The 20,428-nt window shown below is 37.1% G+C and overlaps 1 protein-coding gene across 1 annotated transcript in view; it reads right to left on the bottom strand.

Moving 5' to 3' along the window:
- The window catches only part of LOC124161960 (dynein axonemal heavy chain 1-like), a 347,859-nt gene that overhangs the window by 27,340 nt on the left and 300,091 nt on the right, over positions 1 to 20,428 (bottom strand). The window contains exons 26-31 of the mRNA XM_046538240.1: positions 18,407 to 18,632; positions 10,927 to 11,122; positions 10,530 to 10,723; positions 4,326 to 4,480; positions 2,668 to 2,923; positions 695 to 805 (exon numbers count right to left, since the gene is read on the bottom strand). Coding sequence (XP_046394196.1) covers positions 695 to 805; positions 2,668 to 2,923; positions 4,326 to 4,480; positions 10,530 to 10,723; positions 10,927 to 11,122; positions 18,407 to 18,632 — 1,138 coding nt within the window. The remainder of the gene's footprint in view (positions 1 to 694; positions 806 to 2,667; positions 2,924 to 4,325; positions 4,481 to 10,529; positions 10,724 to 10,926; positions 11,123 to 18,406; positions 18,633 to 20,428) is intronic.

Here is a 20,428-nt window from a genome sequence, read left to right as displayed (position 1 = left end):
CACAGCTCTATCAATATGTATGCATATGCATAACTAGGACTCGGCTATGGGGAGGGAGATGACTCAGATTGAATGACCAGAAAGAAAACCTGTTAGAATTAATTAATTATTCAAATAAACTACTAATTTGAATAAATTAGGGAGGCCAAATGAAAATAAAAATATTCAATTATATCGATGGCTAAGTTCTAACAACATGTATCTCAAATTCAGACGGTTTGGGACAGGTATCTTAAAAATAGTGCAATAACATTAAAAAAATAAAATACAAGCGAAAAACAACTCTTTGTTTGAAAATGAACGCTTCACTTTCAGTTTTATGAGCTTTTGATTTTTAATTTCAGTGCACAAGTAAAAAAAATGAATCTTTTTTTTGCTCTCCTGAAAAGTTGCTATTTTTGAGATTTGTGTGGTTAGAACTTAGCCATACTTTGATATACTACATTACAAGTAACCGTGGTGTGATGGCTGTGAAACATTTATTTTTATTTCTGGGATTCAATCACCCTACCCCCATGGTTACACCAGTGTACAAATCAGTATAAATTATGTAGGTAGCTAATGTAAATGATTTAGTCACCAAAAGCAAGTATCACAGCATATTAATAAAATCATTCAGCTTCATGCAAATTTTTGTGCAAATTACATAAAAACAAAAAGAACAGAATGTAAACAATCAATTTTTCAGCCTTACCTGAAAAAACACCCAGAAACCTGATTCGATGGCCAATGACAGCATATGCTCTGCTCGAGGCCCTTGTCCTTGACCAAGTGATATGGCATTCAGTTTTTTACCGAATTTCATCTGAAATATCAAATGAAAATCATAGCAATTAGCAATAATAAAACAATTCTCATTAAAAATTGCACAGGCTATTCACAGGTATAATGCACAATAATTTACAGCTATGCTAGCAAATAAATATTAACACTAAGATATTGAGTATAGATACTGAGGGGGCATCTATTACTGATGTGAGGCATTTAGAAGGGGGGGGGGGGAGAAGAGGAAGGGTCAAGCAGATTCTTATCAAAGTCGTGTGGGGGAGGTCCTAATAAATATCATGTAATTATTTTCCACAATAAACAGTGTAAAATTGCAAGAAAACTGGGATGAATTAAGAATTCTGCTGAATCGGGATGATTATGCGATAAAAAAATATCCTCCTGATAGAAAATTACAGTGAAAACAGTTCTTCTCCAACCGATGCATTATTTGTAAAATTCCACTTTGAAAATTGTATAGTAACCTTGCGCTCCAAACGACCCATTACAATGTTTGCTGAGCGTGACATCAGAGTCCAGTACACAATACGTTTACGTGGTGCCAGTACACTGGTACTATTTATCCCAGTTTTAGAAAAAACCTGTGTATCTCTCAGTACAATTAATTTTTTTCATAGCAATACATGTGAATTTCATCATCAGTCATGAGAAGGATTTACACTGAATAATAGACAGGCCTAAAGATTGTATGCATACTGGAAGAAGCAGCACAGACTTGACAAATAGTGCTTATTACTTCTTTTTTCTCCTCATCTTACATGTTTCTCTTCCATACCTTCGGAATGCTAAGTAAATCGGCATCAAATATGTCCCATTGTATTTCTCCAAAACTTTAACTTCACATATTCCAATATTGTACCCAGTAAACATTAAAAGCAATGAGAAAATGGCAGAAGCTAAGTGAGATACAAACCAAGCTCTACATCACTAGAAAACGAGATAGTTGATTTCATTTGTCTTACATTTCAATTTTGCAGCTTCTCAACTCCATGCCAAGAAATCTTAATGTCAGAGAAGAATTCAATGACCATGAATTAATCTACCTTCAGAATGTTCCCAGAATGCGCCTTTACAAAGTGGGAGTCAGCCATTGCGCAATATATATAATCTAAAATATTTAAAACTTTTCACTACTGCTGTTTTTGACACACCCTGCAAGTTATGAATCAGTATCATCATTGCTGTTTGTTGTTGCCATTATTGTTTGTTATTGCCATGGAGTGCATTCTGACATCACAGGACGTTCTTGAAACACAAAAGAATTTAGTAATTTTTGCGAACTTTGAAGCAACAAGAATATCGAGAATTATGAAGTTGTATTTTGCAAACATTAATAACTTTAACTTACTTATCTATACATGAAAAAAATTACTATGCATTTTAATTTTATGAGAGCACCTCATTGAATAAAATGTGTTTCTTCATTAAAATATGACTAAATTCTACAAACTTATATTTTTTGTGTTTACATGGGTCCCCATCGACTTAATTAGAACAAATATTCTTTCACTAGTTTCAGTATTTTATTGCTAAATGTTTTCACTGTGATTCTAGGCCATGATCTTAGTAATCTTAAATTCTAGTATGAACTAATCCTAAATAAAAATAAGTAAATTGTTTTTCCTGGATTAGGTATGTATGTACACTGAAAACACGCATTTTGAACAATTTCACATGAGATAAGAAGGGGGGAGGGGGTCGAGCTAAATCTCACGATACTTAGGGGAGGTGGGGTCTAAAAATCGCCTCACCTAATTAATGGATGCCCCCCAACTGTAACTCTCATACAGCAGCACACAAATTCCAGAACTAGCAGCATATTGACAACTACCTTTATTGTCAAGTTAGGATAAAAAAAAACATGCTAGCATGCATACACACCTTATCAGCAAATTTATAAAGATCAGAGGCTGGATCAGTTCCAGTAGAAAGTACAAAAACCAGAGCTGATTTCGGATTGGAATCTGCAAACATAGCTGATAAATCAGATGACTGAGGTTCAACAAATTGGTTTCCTAAGTTTTCCGCCAAGTACTCTTGAATTGCATTAGTCAATTTATCAGGCCTCAGGCATTTCAGAACCATCATATGTTGAAATTGGTCCAGTTCTTCTTCCCATCTCCCTGGCAGAGGTAGCCTGAACAAAACAGTATGCGTATGGGTTAGGAAACAATCAGAAATTGACAATCTTAACACTTCTTGGTCCAGCACCCTTTATATTTGACTAGCCTTTGATGCAGGCCATATTTAGCATTTTCGCAGGGAGGCTGCAGGTACATGTATGTACAATTAAACTCACACAACTCGAGAATTAGTGCATGTTTTAAAATACACATTTTTATTATAAACATACATTTTGTTATTGCAAGAACTAGAACTTGGTGCAAATAGTCCAAAATAATTCCATGGAGGGGAGTTGCTAATCAAAATCAAAAATAGGTGAACAAATGTGACTGGACAGCTATCACTGGATACAGAAACGCATACTTTTATGTGAGCACAACATATTAACAAGCAGGGGATATTGAGAGGTACATATAACAGTATGGTAGCAGAACGACAGAGACGCTTGGTGATGGTCACCAACATACAAGATGTGATTACCCAATTTCACATTTCTTCTGTGCTTTCCCAACATGTCAAAGGACAAAATGTTCTCATTTGATATGTTTCATAAACTGAGCAGAACAGCAGAGTAGCAAAAAAGAAAAGTTTTTGGTCTGGCTGGTTTGAAAAATGGTTTGCACTAAGCCATAGTAGAGAGGCAACAGCCTCTCATTGCAACATTGTGGTGTTATCCATTTAAAAAAATGGAGCAGTATATATTAGGCAATAACACTCTGTGACTCAACTTATGGCTTCTCATTTAAGTATAAAGGGACTAGCCGCGGTGATAACTTTTATGGAGTCACCCGCAATGTACAAATTGTGCGAAAAATCCACAGAGGTCAAATCATTTGCCTTGACTGGGATTCAAACCCAGATCCCTCGATTTCCAGCAGAGTGCTTTACGAGGCTTAACTGGCTAAAGCACTTGGCCGGAAATCGAGGGATCCAGGTTCGAATCCTGGTCAAGGTGAATGATTTTTCCTGTGTGGATTTATGGCTTCTCATTTTGTGACTGAGGCAAAAGAATGGGCCATAACCCTCATTAAGTTGGGTCACAAAGGGTAGTGGCATGCCATACAGTTATCTCAAATAAACATAAAAACACATTTAACTTATATCCTTACCCAAATTTTACACTATAGCAAAAGAAAAAGCATTTCCATCAATATACAACATGCTACCACCATTTCCTTGTATACTAAATGCCTCTTAGGCACTTCATTTCACTGCTAAAATGCTTTTTCATTGTTTCACAGAAACAAAATTTGGGATTTGCAAAGTTGTATTCTGAAGTCAGTTCACTTAAATATCCACTACATCTCAGTGGCCAGTCTTATATTTATTCAAAATATCATGCATGTAGGAAGAATATAATTTATTAAACAAAAAATTACATTATTTCAACAAACTAAATCATCACATTTACTAACCGATGGGGATCTGCCGAGTCAAATATTTCACGAAAACTACTCATGAGGGAAGGAAATTCCTTTACTATTCCAGAAAATTTTGGCAACGAATCCAGGCATTGTAGTTCTCTCCAAGATCTTACAGAAAGCCAATCTTTAGCAGGATTAGGAAGATCCTATAGATGGAATTCATTTACTTATGAAATACAATTTAATAATGAATTTAAAATACATATATGCTTAAAATATGACCTGAGAATAGAATAGCCCTCACATGACTATCATTACATTCACTTTCTCTTAAAAATAGCTAATGAATGACTGTACATTTCAGCATTTCCGATAAAGAAGCATAAAAACCATAATCGTAGGTAATGGATCTACCTAATTATGCAGTACTTTCAAATGATCAGAAAAAATATTGGTTTACGCAACTTTATGAAAAATCTGCATGGCTGTTGCATTAGGACAGTCATGCATTTTCTTTCCAAAACATATACAATAGAAGAAGCATCACACCCTCAGCAGAAACACAAAGCAATGTTGCTGCGTTTTCTCTTCCAGATGAGCCTGCTTTGTGTTGTATATTCTGATTAATAGCTCTCATAGATCTGGTTTTGGAGAAATCGTGACAAAAGGAAGTCTCATCACAGTTGAATATTTAGCCTGCCTTCGCTTTCAAACCAAGTTTCTTAACAAGATCCATTCATTTTTCAAAAATGTCATAACTGACCCAAGGATTAGCTTGGTCACAACAAGAGTGCTACATGTTTTCAGGAATAGGATGATGGATAGGCGATTCCTTTTTCGAAACAAGGAAAAACAGATTTATGAGGTGTGTAACTATGACCTACTTTAGGATAAAGATGGAGTTTGATTTTATTCATGTATATGGTTGTTATTATCCTTAAACTTCCTATAGGTTTTATAATAGGGGTGTTCCGGTTATCCCAAAAGTTTTTCATCATTGGGGTAGCTGGGGCATAGGCGGTCACAACATCACTATTTACCATGTTTGTGTTACCTATTTTGGAATATGGCAGCATTGAGTGGTCACCATTTTACGAGTGTCATAAAAATAGGCATGAAATAGTTCAAAGAGTTATTCGGCCACGCATGCACAAAGTTGGTGCTGACATCAATAATATCTCTTACCCTGATGCATATATGGACTTAGGAATTCTAACTCTATCTTCATGGCGGACCATGGCAGATATGATGTTCTTATACAAGTTATTAAATAATACATAGTATTTTTAGTTCCGAACTTTTGGAATTAGTAACCCTACAAATACCATCTTATGCTACCAGAAGCAAGTCTTTATTCCATAGAGAATTTTATAGACACAATTATACGAGGGTCGTACCAAAAGTAAGGCTCCCTCCCAAGTAACATTGACCGTTGGGCCTCGGTTGGGGAACCGTAGTCACGGTTGGCTCATTGTGGGTGGATATGCCTACCAAATTCCGCTGTTGGCCCAACGCAGATATTGTTCGTCGGCCCAACGAAACGGTTTATGCTGTTGGCCCAACGGAAATCCCCAACGATGGCCCTATGAAATACATTATCATTGGGCCACCGTTGGGACATCATACCATTTCCTCAATTTCCGCCATGAGAGCTGCAAACAAAATTCCGACATGAGATGGGCAAAATTCCATTGTAATCGATTTATCGTATCAAATGGTTATCGGATCGGTAGCATCTATTCATTAAAAAATAGGGATGGCATAATCGCTTGCTTTGACAGTCAGTGCTACCGACTATGTACAGGCAGAATAATTATTTTAAGTTAATTTTTTAAGAATATATTATAAGATAATTTTTGGAAATTATGCATAACTCTTTTTTAAGTAATGTTCTGCTAATTTTCTGGTGTTTTCAGCATGGTAGTTGACATAAATGGTTCCAAGAAGCGGAGGCTTCTTTAATGCGACTTGTTAGTATATATATCCCGGAGGGCACATGATAAATTGTAGCCTTATAAGATCTGTCTGTTTCGAGTCTAACTTAACCCTTTCGCGCCGGACCTTCGTTGAAGGAAATTCTTCCTCAATACGAGTCTCTTGAAAGTTTTCTTTACTCCTCTGTACGAAGCCTTTCCGCGTCGACTAAAGGCAGTGGGTCCCTCCTGAAACATTTTTGGACCCAACTCGGTGGGGCGCCGATCCTTTTCCTTGGCCTCTGTCCCAGACCCTAGAGGGATTAAAAGCCCCTTCCTAGCACGAGTCCGCGGTCAACTAGCTAAAATATTAACGCAGAATATATGCAAATATTTGTTGTTCGTATCGATTTTTTTAAATTCAAAATGAATTTCGTGTTTTTTTCTGAGCGTTCAGAAATTTTAAACGAAGTTCTAACGTTTATATAGACGGATTTAGTATAGTTACTAGTTGTTCTATAACTCTGTTGATATTAACGTAAGAATTTCGTTTGAAATTTCCGTGTGGTCAGCTAAAAAAGATGAATTCATTTCTAGCATTGGATTTCAAAAGTAAGCAACAAATATTTTTTTGGAAAACACACTGCAAATAACAGTAGTTGACCGCGTGGAGAGGATAGGAAAGGGTCGACCTGAGCGGCCGAAGAAGGGGCTGGCTCGTGCTAAGGCGGATCACAAGGGGCGACCGCGTCCGTGGGTCTATTGTGTCCGCCACGGTCACTTTTTTCGACCTGTGCCGCACAGGCGCGGCATTCGTTGGTTAGGGTAAGAACATTCAAAACGCACTGGTGTGGCATTCGTAGTTGAGGAAAAAAAATCCTCGCCGCACAGGTGCGGGATTCGGCGCGAAAGGGTTAACCGATGGAAGTTCGATATGGGCCGTGAATAAGCACGATGTATATCTCGATTGCATACGTTGCAGGATACGGTTCACATGTTTCCCTAGCAACCTAACAACCAAGACTTGTTTGGTTGTAAGGGCTTTGTCTTTGTGATAGCAGTTAAATAAAATAAGTCGAGTGCTTCTAACAAAAATAAGGCATTGACCTCATTTGGTAAGTCTTACAAAACTGGCATTCCTAAAATCATGTTACCTTAAACAGATAGTTTCGTGGAATTTTAAACTTTTCATCATTAATTTAGATAGATCGATAGGTATATTTTTTCAGATTGTGGCATATCTAGTATAAGTGGAAGTTTTAATGAAAACAGTGTTTCAATGGACAAAGTGAGTGATTTAGTCCTCTCTGAAGAGAATGAGATTGAATTTGTATGAGTAAACCTAAATAACAACTGCACAATTATTATTTTATGGAAAATACATCAACTATTATACTCAATCAGTGTTTCTGTGATTCCTATTAATATCCCTAAATCTTGCACTTATTAATCCAAATAAGTAAAATGGTTGAGGAAAAAAAATCCTCGCCGCACAGGTGCGGGATTCGGCGCGAAAGGGTTAACCGATGGAAGTTCGATATGGGCCGTGAATAAGCACGATGTATATCTCGATTGCATACGTTGCAGGATACGGTTCACATGTTTCCCTAGCAACCTAACAACCAAGACTTGTTTGGTTGTAAGGGCTTTGTCTTTGTGATAGCAGTTAAATAAAATAAGTCGAGTGCTTCTAACAAAAATAAGGCATTGACCTCATTTGGTAAGTCTTACAAAACTGGCATTCCTAAAATCATGTTACCTTAAACAGATAGTTTCGTGGAATTTTAAACTTTTCATCATTAATTTAGATAGATCGATAGGTATATTTTTTCAGATTGTGGCATATCTAGTATAAGTGGAAGTTTTAATGAAAACAGTGTTTCAATGGACAAAGTGAGTGATTTAGTCCTCTCTGAAGAGAATGAGATTGAATTTGTATGAGTAAACCTAAATAACAACTACACAATTATTATTTTATGGAAAATACATCAACTATTATACTCAATCAGTGTTTCTGTGATTCCTATTAATATCCCTAAATCTTGCACTTATTAATCCAAATAAGTAAAATGGACTAAACTTAACAATTTCGTTACCGAAGACCAGAGAATAGGAATTGTGAAGGAAATTGAATCAAGTAACTCAGGGGTGTACATCTTGCAGTGTGACATGTTTGAAATTAAGGAGGATTTCTTTGAATTACCTCTTAGAAGTGGTACCATTGGTATATTTGTAGTAAAAAAAATAGTACCTGGATGCAAATTGCAGTCCACCCAGATTTTATCTAAGTGTGTTTTGTTGCCCTACAAAGAAGATGGACAGTTTTTGTGTGTGCCATATTGTAATATGGAAAGGTGCTGTTGAAATTTTCCTAATTTTGTCCTAATAAAAATTGTCCTAATTTGTGAAAATAAAAGTTGGGGACCTTCTGAACTGATATTGATTTTTTGTTTTCCACTTTTAACCACTGTAACCTTACTTTGTCCTATAGCATTGATTGTTAATGTATTTAATTTCATTTTGATTTATAGGGAGTTAAAGGTAAAGATTCTATCTACCGGTATCGTATCAAGTGAGAAGGTAAATTAATTTAACTCTCATTCTATAAAAATGAGAAATGCCAGTAAAATATAGCTTTTGTTGGGAAACGGATGGCAGAATTTAAAAGGGCCAACGGTGTATCGTTGGAGAGGGGTTGGCCTCTGGTTGGGAATACGAAGGCCCGACTGTAATGCTCTGTTGGCCCATCGTTGGGGAATCGTTGGTTGGGATACGGTTGGCGAGGTGACCAAATCATACCATGGGCCAACCGCTGTGTCCCACCATCTGCCAACAGAGGGCCAACCAAAAATGTTACATGGGCTATGAGCTACAATGTTGAGCAAAGGTGATAGGCTAAATTCCACAACATTGCCGTGCGCAGTGGTTCCCCTACTCTCGAGTCCGTGATTTACTGTGTCGCTCCTTATTGGCTTGGCAACCGTCAACAATGAAAGTGATGATCCTCGTTCCTGCCAAGTGTGAGGATCGAGCAGTAACCCGATTTTTCCGAGGGTCGCAAGGAAGTTCACGATGAAGAATGGAGTGGAAGACTGCCGGTTTTGGATTGTCCAGAAGATCAACAGTGAGCTGTTCAAAGATCAGAGGGTCACTGTCCGTGAACTTGTTGAACGCATTCCTGAAGCTTCCCACGGCACAATTGAAAGAGCTCTAACAGAAACGTTAGGTTATTGCAAGATGTGTGCTTGCTGGGTCCCCCGTATGCTGACTGACGGACACATGCAGCAATGCCTTGACTGTGCTCGCAAATTTCTTCAACAATTCAAGGGGGGGGGGGGGGGAAGGAGTGGTTGGTCTCTGTCGTCAACGGAGATGAAGCGTGGGTATTTCATTATAACCCTGAAACAAAACTCTTAGGTGGCAAACGCTTCAAGAGCGACAATGATGTCAGAGCAGAGGTTGCACACTTCCTCAACGGGTTGGCGGGAGACTTCCTCAACTTAGGGATAGAAAAGCTGGACCACTGTCTTTTAAAGTGCGTCAAAAGAAATGGAGACTTCGTTGGAAAATAATCAAAAGTGTAAGCTTTTCAACAATGTGAAAATTAATATAAATAAACAAAGTTTTGTATTTGTAAAAAATGAAGGAACATTACTTTTGATACAACCCTCGTATGTACCACAGCTCTATTGCTAGGACTCTGAAGAAAGGAAATGAATTTCCTCCTGAAATCGATATTTTTGCCATGAAGGCTATTTATTGAAGGTTTCAGCAATGTTTGAGGAACATTGCTTAAACCTCATAGCCTTCATGTTCTTTCATTTGAAGAACATTTTTAATCAGATATGAAATATTTTTCCTTTTACTTTTTATCCTGTTCATTATTGTCGTTTTGATGCATTGATATTTTATTTTAATCTTTATTTTTAACTTGGTTCTTTTGATGTTGCATATATATGATTTCTTAATAATTAATGGGTAGTTGCCCATGTATGTGCAATACATGCACTATGTATTTTGTAAAATAAATATGCATAAATAAAAAACAATAAAAACCAGAAAATTTCACTGTTGCTAAGAAAAATCTCCCCACTAAATTTCCATTGCAGCCCAAAATCACAAAATGGCTCCAAATGAGGTAAGGAATGTCATTCAAGGAACAAAAGAAGATGAATTAGGTTTGTCAAACTGATAAACTAAAAATTCCCATGTATGATCTAACCAGGCCCCAGTTACCCCCAAGCACCTTACATGTTATGAAATAAATCATCAAAATATAAAGACACTGAAGAAAGCCATGCACCAAGTAAAATGATTAAGCAAGCAAATACTTTGATCTAACCTCACTCGGAATTCCAGTCGTCAGGAATGTATTCCATTCTAGTGGATCAACCTTTTCCTCATGTAACAAAATTCTGACACACAGTAAGAAGGCAAATAATAATTTATGCTTTTCAAACAGACTCCTACAAACATTGGAGTATAGATTAAAGGTGAATATATTTTTTATATTTTCTACTCTCTCTTCTGTATTTTCTGCAGAAAAATTGAGAACAAAAAATAAAAGGTTAGGAAATAGTTTATAAATGGAAATCATGTCAAATTGGCCAGAAAAAGAATTTTTAAACAAATTTAGAGCCATTAGTACTCAAACCTCTCAAACTCAGTAACACTGTTTTGAATTTTATAGTGATTACATAAGTACTAATTTATAAGTGAGGCTCAACTCAAGAATATACCTGTTTCCTCTGCTTGGTGAATACTGGAGATCATTATTGTGATGTACCATTCAAGAGAATACTGGTACATAGGATCAATGGAACTCAAATCGACCACACAAAAGAACAGAATCTGAGCTCGAATGGCTAATGGGATGTAGCCTTTCCGAGTTTCCTCAATATCATCTTGGGTGGTTTTAGCAGCTTCCAGTTTGACCTGGAAAAACATAACCGTAAAAGGAAATATAGTGTGCGAATGTATTTTCCAAATCCAAATGGCCAATTTTGATAATCTCCGTTGTCTCAGGCTCAACTTTGTGGAAGCTCATTTTGAGCAAATGAAGAGAAACACTCTTCCACCAGTTTATTTTCATGGTACTACTAGTTACGATGCAGCCGTGTCATCTTCAGGTGCAAAGGGTTCAAGCAAATACCTAAGTCCTTATATGTGACAAATGCAAGGTGATTTCAGTGGGGGAGGGAGAGGGATGGTGGGAGGGGTGGCTGGAGAAATCTCAAGGAGATGATGTGGCATTTGAGGGTTGTTGGTGACTAAGGTAGTGGCGGGGGTGTCCGTAGGAGGAGGGGGAGGATTCATCTACATCTACCTACTACCATGCAAGCCACCTAGAAGGAATGTGGCAGGGGGTGTTAGGACTCCAGCCATTTGAACATAAAAAGGATATGAAATTAAGACTGGCATTTATTGAAGTCCTTTATGGTTTGAGGGAAAAACGAATTCGCTTATCTATATATGTTTGGAAAAACATCTCTCTTAATTTATCGCTTCAGTCCGACCTGGAAATATAGTAGGGCTCTAATATTATGTTCTCCGAGTCGCTGTTAAAGATATTCATTCTCAATTGTTCAAGCAATCTAAGCCTAGCGCACAGCCTCCTAGCCTCCAGCAGCTCCCAGCCTAATTTGTTTAACATCTGGGTATCACTGTCTGTATGCCCGTAGCAGTTTTTGACGAATCTCGCAGCCTTCCTTTGTATTTTATTTAGTTCTCGGATTAAGTCTTTCTTCCCCGGATCCAATACGCTCGCTGCATATTCAAGGTGCGGTCAGACGAGTGTGAAATAGCACCTTTATTTTACTTTCTCATCTGAAAATCTTCCCACAATATGCTTGACGAAGTGAAGTACCTAGGAGTTACGATAACCTCGAACCTGTCGTTGGGAACACATATAAGAAATATTTGCGGCCTAATTTCTTGAGGGCTATGCCACAAATATTTCTTATATATGTTCCCAACGATAGGTTCGAGGTTATCGTAACTCCCAGGTACTTCACTTCGTCTGTTTCCTTTATGTTAATACCATCCACAGCATAAACTTAGTTATAGTTGGATGAAATCTGCAAAAAATGTACCAACATGCATTTGCTCAGATTAAGTTCGAGTCCCCACTCTCGGCTCCACAAATGAACATTGTTTAAATCCGACAAGAAAATTTCGTAGCCAGAGTGATCACTAATTTCACAATAGATGACAGTGTTGCCAGCAAATAAACATATTTTACTGCTAATTGGGGAGCAGAGGTCATTAATGTAGGTATATAATGAACAAAAGAGGGCCTGGATCATGCTTCCTTGTGGAACACCTGATGTCACTTTAACTGCATCAGAGCAAATTCCGTCAAGATCTACTTTTTGTTTACAAGGATTGTGGGCTGCTGGTTTTTCCGTAAGGGTCAGAGAGGCTTTTAGGAGGGCGGAAAAGTTTTCAAATAAAATGTCTCTCCAACTCCTCTTTCTTGTCCATTCTCCTCCCTTTTTCTTCCCAGCGTAGAATCCCTGGGAAGAAATCACTGCTGTGGTTCTCCTCCAACAGGTGTTTTGCAAAGTGGGACTGGGAGAGGTTGCAAGTCTATCGTTTTTCAAGGGGATGGACGAAAAAAATGATGAACGAGGGAATGTTTGACTAGTTTGCCTATGCAGCAGGAAACTCAGGATTTTGGTGAGTAATTGTGATTTCCTTTAAAGGATTCAAACAGGAATTTAGCTAATTAATGGAATATTTTCATTTTATAGAAACAATTGGGGCATATAGTTGATTCAACTAACATCTCTTTCAAATATTCTAAGGGGACACACCACCTCGCGAAAAAATGATTGCATGCCGTCTTGGCATTTACACTGCTACGATGGATTTCTGTCTGATGTATATATTCTTATCTACCAAACGCCATTTCAGCGGCATGCCCATCTGATGCTCGGCTTCATCCAACTTCTTATTTTCAACAGGTAGCTCACTTTACCCCCACTCCTGCTGTCAAGTGCTAGCGGACAATCCGAGGCGTTTCGCAAAATACACGTGCTTCTTCACCGGATTTTCTTCTTCTTCAATTATTTTCAATCCATCTTTGGAAGTTCTCACGAGATAAGAAGATGAATTCAAATTGCTATCAGGGAGAAACCAAATATCCTGAGAAAATATCCCTTCCTCTGTGACTATAACAATAGAGATTTACAGCACAACCCATAAATGGTAACTTGATATATGTTTTCGGGAAAAAAATACCGCATCAACTTCCGAGAAGCTATGCTGCTTATATCGAGTCTTGCCAGAATGTTAAGTCTCCGTTGTATTTTGACATTTATTTCCTCGCGTAAAATGCTTAAATAAAGCCAGAAATGCATTGTGTTTGGTCTTATTCTTTTTTAAATTACGCACACATTACTAATATTTCAATCCAATAGTGAAGTAATATCAATTGCCGAAAGTCATTTCTAGACACCTTTTGGGCTAATTGGTGATTCATGCAGCAATTGACCTCCAGAAACTGGGAACTTTGAAGCAGGTAGGCTGAAAAAGGTCAGTGGGTGAGAAAAGGGGGGGGGGGGCACAAAACAGGTTTCAATTGTTCTCGTGTAACTTGATATTTTCTTTTGAAGCTTTTGATTTATGGTCTTCGTAATACAAACCCTGCACAAGCTTTGTGGGCCTTTTGTTTGATTTCGGAGATAAGGAAAGCATCGGAGGAGGGTCCGAGGGCTGATGGATGGAGGAGGTAGCAGATTTTGGGAATTGTGCTACGCAGTTACTATCCCACGGCACTGAGGTTCTCCTGGTGGAGGAAACCTGGGATTTTTGGATTTTTTCACGTGATCATTTTCGGTTCTCCACGTCGAACTCTTTTCACCACTCTAACCCGCAAATTTGATGTAGTTCTCGTCAACTTGGCTAAAACGGCGCTGCATGCACTAAAAGACTAGAGTTCTCCAAATTTTTCTGAGTCTACTACCAATGACGTGTGTGAGACAGTGTAAAATGCAAAAATCAAAGAATTCGAGGTATTCGAGATGGTACCTTTAGCATAATTATTCGAGAACTCGAATATCGAATTCTTCCTAGTATTCGAGGTATTCGCAGATACTATTCGCACATCTCTAATTCTAATAAATAAATACCACTGTTGTCAAACGGATCAGTTTTCTCTTTTGTTTAATTTTTATCAAGTTGTTGTAAAAGGCTATCTTGAAATGGTTTTTGGGAAACAGGTTATTGTTTACTTTCTGCGAAAAAAAACCGTAGTATGGTAATTTACTCCACTTAAATTTATCTGTCTTTGATTCGATCGGATGGAATAACGTATTTTGAGCTCTTAGGGAGTGTTTTCTTGGCAGCAAGTTATCCACAAGTGTTCTGTTATACTCATTCGCTGTTTTTCGCATCCAATTCATTATTGAAGTTTTCTTTGGAGAGGGGTATATTCAGAAGTATATGTAGCAAGAAGTGGAATGTTGATAACTTTTGGGAAATGTAATGGCAGGAGTCGGAGGGGATTACATGATCTGTGGTGGTGGATTTTTTAAAGATAGTGAATTCAAAACACTTAGCACTTTTGGATACCGTCACATCAAGGAAATTCAATTTACCTTTTTCCTCTTTTTCACACATAAATTTGATTCTGTCACACTGGGTGTTTAAACTTGTTACAAAAATGTCAAATTGCCTTTCCATGCCCGTCCAAATTGCAGAAATATCATCGACATAATGGAACCAGCAATATATGTTCTTGGTGTTCACTGAACCACTATTGAATAGTTTTTGTTCAAAATTGTCCATGAATAGGTTGGCTAGGAAGAGGTGACAATGGTGACCCCATTGCCAATCCTTCCAATTGTCTGTGGTGCTCTCCATTGAATTTAAAATAATTTTGTTCCACACATACTAAAAGAGACAAAAATTAATGATGACTGCTGTTTCAGTTCTCATTCTAGAAAGAATTATTTCTGCTGCTTCAACCGCTTCTGAAGCCAGAACATTAGTGAAAAAGTTTTCCACATCAAAAGACACCAAAATGTATTTACTGGGGGGGGGGGGGGGGAGTTTGGAGAGTTGATCACAAAAGTCTTTAGTGTTTTTCACTCCAAACTTTTGAAAATTGGTCAACTCTCCACAACGAGAATATAGAATGGCCACAAGTTTTCTAGAAGGAGCTTTTACACTGGAGACGACTGGCCGAACAGGAATATGTATTAACTTTTTGTATTTTGGGGAGGCCAAAAAAAACTGGGTGCTCTTTGATTAATCGCTGTCAAGTTATAAATTTTGCTGAACTTGAGAACCCTATGGATGGAGTTTAGGGATTTTTTCACAATTTCTTGAACCTTCTTGGTTGGATCCTCCGCAAGTTTTTTTATTTAGTTATTCTTGATGAAGTCATAGCACTTATATTTGTAGTCTTCCTTATTCATGATCACCACAGTGTTTCCTTTGTCTGCCTTTTCAATGATTAAATTATTCTAAACCAGTTGCTTTTTGATAGACTCAATGGACTTGAGCTCCGAAGATCTGATTCGTTTGTCACTGGTTTGGGATTTTAACTAAATGATTTAACTAAACTAGGTACCTGAAGATGACGCAGCTTCATCGTAACTAGTGGTACCATGAAAATAAATTGGTGGAAAAGTACAAAGTTTTTCTATTCATTTGACCAATTTTGATAAACAGTGCAATGATACCATTTGGAGTATAAGTCACTGAAGTCCATTTTTAAAAACAATTGGCATATTTCCATGCCACTTTCATGAAAATAACTTCTAATTATCTTAAAATATTTTTCATAATTTTACAGTGTGCAGTGACAGGCTAAATAGGTGAAGCAGGAAACTATTGTGGAGTCACAGGCAAGGTGAGAGGGTGGATAAAGGCAAAAGGGGGTGCATTGAGAATTTTTTAAGTTCTGCAAGGAAAGATTTACCCAACAAAGTCTAAATCCAAGAAAGACAAAATTTCATTTTAAAGGTCTGATAAAAAAATGCACTTATAACAATTCACCCCTTCATAAAAACAGAAAAAGTTTGTATGGAAATGTGAGCATTTTCAGCAGTGGCAGAGTAAGGGGTGAGGGGTGGCTTGCCCTCATGCAAGTTCTGAAGAAAGCAAAAAGATGGTAATCTTTCAAGGAAGCTCTCCAATGAAAGTTTTTACTTCAACAGCTTCAATGTTGAAAATAATTGGCAAATATCTAAAAGTTACTAGTCTACTTACTTAAATCGAAACTTGAAGCGCATGCATGGTGGAAGGGCTCCTTATTAATAATGAAAGAAACAAAGTGTCTTTCTCATAGAATAAAATAAAATTACTTTGTTATATTCCACACTTTATTTTAAATAGTACGACCTGCGTTTCTGCATCTCATGCTATCATCAGGTACAATTCAGGTATTTGAAATAAAGTGTGGAATAGAACAAAGTAATTTTATTTTATTCTATGATGAAGCAGTTCCACAAAGTAACACCTGAGACCGTGTCTTCTATTAAAAGTGTCTTTCATTATTAATAGTCTACTTACGCTATACCTGAGATGCACTAACTCTAATAAATATTGCATACCACCAAGGCACCACGGAAAGTGATCATCTGCCTAAAACAATGATCTTAACCCACCCCTGATTCTCAGTTTTACACTCATCCCACCACCAAGTCTGCATACCATTCTACCCAATATCTATAGTAAAAGTAATTATAAGAGATAAACAGGCAATAGAAAACCGTTTAGAATGCAAACAATGACATGGGGAGCATAGGCTGTTCTGGGTAACACACTCTCATCAGGACTATGGTGAATCATTTTCACCTCTCCATCATAATTGGCTTCCCTTTTGGAGAACCACCAAAGCTTCAGAGAATGCACCACTTGGATGAACGGCAGAGGATGGCTAATGGTTTCCAGAACCCAAATGTGTGTGTTACACTTTTTTATCCCACATTCAACGTGAATTTCCCTAAATATTATGGACATAGTGCTTCACTTCACTTGCTTAAAAGGAATGCGCACCAGTTCTCAATAAAATTGTTTTTTATAGTTCAGGTATGTATTTCAATTATCATCTTGACACCCTTAAAACTTTTTTCTGAATATGTAGAGTACTCTATGTTGAATTGAAATAAAAAATATCAACTTAAAAATTTGAAGGAAATTTTCTACAAATTAAATAGAAATGTTATTGAATATAAAAAACTATGAAAAACACTAGCAATGGATCCATTGCAAACTGCAAACAATTCCAAAGCACACAATTCGATTTTGCATCCATTGTTTCTCCAACCCTTGGTTCCAAAAACTAGGTATATCTTATATTGTCAGTCCACAGCGAACAACAATGAATATACCTACCTGTGAAGGTATTACTATTTTTAAGAAAGTGAGAGTAAACAGGGTGATTAGAGAAGAATATTTACGTTTTGAGGGTGAATGCTTAACACGTTGCGTACCGGGGTATTTAAATTCTCAGGAATTCTGGGTGGAGGTGTTGAGATTGGAAATATGTGCCTATTAGGGCGTAAGGCCTTTGGTTTAAACATGGTTAAAAAGCTAATGTTTAGAATATAACTTTACCCAATCAAACATTACGAAGCTTCAATTCATTATGAATAACGATCAACAATTGAAAACGTACTAACGAATACGTATTGTATGCTTTATAGGTAATTGTTAAGGTTGACATGCCTAAATGACGAGAATCTTCATCACCCATCCGAAACGTTCGGGAAAAAAATGACGAGAATTCTCGCCATCCGTATGCAATGTGTTAAATTGGACTGATTTAATGATGTTTTGTTTTCAAATTACATATGTAGTTCCAAAATAGTTAAATTTGACATAGTTTCAAATTAAAGGAATTGATATAGTTTTTTTTACCCATTTAAGGAGTATATAGACTTCTAATCAACTTCAATTTCTATATCTAGCCCTATACTAATCAAATAGATTCATCACTACAAAACCCAAATGCTTATACGAAGAAAGAACTTAAAAAATTCTAACAACATAATTTAAATCTGGGAAGGGAATTTTCTCAAATGGGCTATTTCTGCAAAAGACTTTACATATAATTGGGTAAAAATGGGATAGTGTAATTTGGCAATAAACCCAGTGGACATGAATTTTTATACCTTTGATTTTAATTTATGCATTTTGCTGGATCTATATAAAATATTTCTTACCATAATTTCTTATATTTTTGTTTTTGAGGTAAAAGTTTCTTACCGTGATTTCTTTACTTTTTACTTTTGATGCATCAAGAGTTGCAATTAAATCCAAATCATCAATTGGAGAGCCTTCAGAAGTACTTAGCAGCTGCAAAATTTTATCTTCAAGTTCTTTCAGCTCACGCTGCATCTGAGCATTGCTCATAATTAGGGCGCTTCTAGCTTCTTCTAAATCTGGCCTTTCTTCCATTACAGTCAATGTTAAAAGCTGATCTGTTAGGCCACTGTTAAAGTGTTAATTCATTTATTAAAAATCAGTCATCATTGAAGGCTTCTCACATTTAGTTTTAATTTTATTCTTAGCAATACGTACAAGAAATTGTTCTCAGTTCCCAAAGAAAAAAAAATAACCTAATGCCCTGCTCTTCCTTATAGCTAGCTCATCAAACAAAATGCATAACTGAGATTACTTGGAGAAGTTTGAAATTTCGGAATAATGAGACGAGAAAAAATACCAATTCAGAACTTCATTTGCACCACACAAAATGACTTTTGAAACATTGCAACAAAATTTAAAATTACCTACTTAAGCTTAAAAAATTAAATCAGCTTACTATCTTTCTTGATAACGGTTATAAATATACATAGATTAAATCCTCTCTTCTCCTTATTCATTTTACGGGCTTATTCACTGTTGCTTACTACTGTGAGCGTATAAATTTCCTCATATGAAATATTATGGAGCCTATTAGGTATGACAGACGTCTATGAAATAGGTACATAGTTAATGAAGTAATCATATATAAATTTATTTTTGGAGGAGAGAAATATCTTTTTTATTTTTCTGGAAATTTTCTGAATTCATGTCTTTCACATAGGGGTTTTGTGAGGGGCAACAGACCCTTTGCTATGCGTGTCGTGCCAAAAGGTAGTTTGGCAATGTCAGAAATAGTCAGATGGAACAGCTGACCAGAAAAGATTTTAAGCATACTCCTGACAGGGATTGCTGAAGATCAAAGGGAAGGATAAGGTGAGACACAAGTTGAACTAAAGAAGAGGAGGCGAGAAGAAACTGTGCCACCACAATCCAGAGAAGTGCCTAGTGGATAGGCCTTAAAACATACGTAGCAATAGGGTAGTTGCCTTCATCAAGGCAAATGAAAGGCATTGGTAGCAATAGGGTAGTTTCCTTCATCAAAGAAAACGAAAGGCATTGATTGCGATTCGTTACCCACCATTAGTGTATTCATGATACACAAATTATTTGGTTTTTGAAATACCGGTTTAGACGAATGGCAAGGGTCAAATTTTATCCTCATTTGAAAAAGGCCAGATTGGCGCCCATGCGATTCCACTCCGCATGACGTCACAGGGACCTAGTTTCTACACGAGAGGATAGGAGTTATACATCGTCTGAGGTTACCAATGCATGCATGAGGCACAGAGCTCAGGGAAACATGTCTTAATAATCACCTATTAAAACTGGCTAAGTTCGGAAAGTTTTCTTCTTTTGATAAGGTATTAATAAACCTTTTTTAAGCCAAGCGCTACCATTCAGCAAGGTACTCAGCTATCCGCTAGCATCCTGCGACGTATCAGCGCTAAGCCTCGCCTCAAGGTCACCTCACCGGGCGGGAGGGGGAACCAGAAATACGACGTACGGAGATATTTCCCGTCATTCATACTTAAGCGTCGCGTTTTCGCGCGCTTGAAAATTTTCACTTTTCATTTAATCGCGAAAAATAGATGTTGCCATTGAAAAATCTAAAAGCGTGAAATACGTACTCCAGGAGTAATAATCTTTCGATTAAATCAATAAAAAAATAATAGGAAACCACCCTATTTGTTACCCACCATTACTGTATTCATCATATAAAAACTATTTGGTTAGAGAAATCCCAGTTTAGACGAATGTTAATAGTCAATTTTAACCTCATTTGAAATAGGCCAGATTGGCGCCCATGCAATGCCACTCCACATGACGTCACAGGGGCCTTAGATGCTATACGAGTATATAGGAGTTTTACATCGTCTGAGATTACCAATGCATGCATGAGGCACAGAGCTCAGGTAAACATCT

Source organism: Ischnura elegans, chromosome 7 (genome assembly GCF_921293095.1).
Source record: "Ischnura elegans chromosome 7, ioIscEleg1.1, whole genome shotgun sequence".
NCBI classification, from domain to species: domain Eukaryota; kingdom Metazoa; phylum Arthropoda; class Insecta; order Odonata; family Coenagrionidae; genus Ischnura; species Ischnura elegans.
This window is presented reverse-complemented; position numbering and strand designations above follow the sequence as displayed.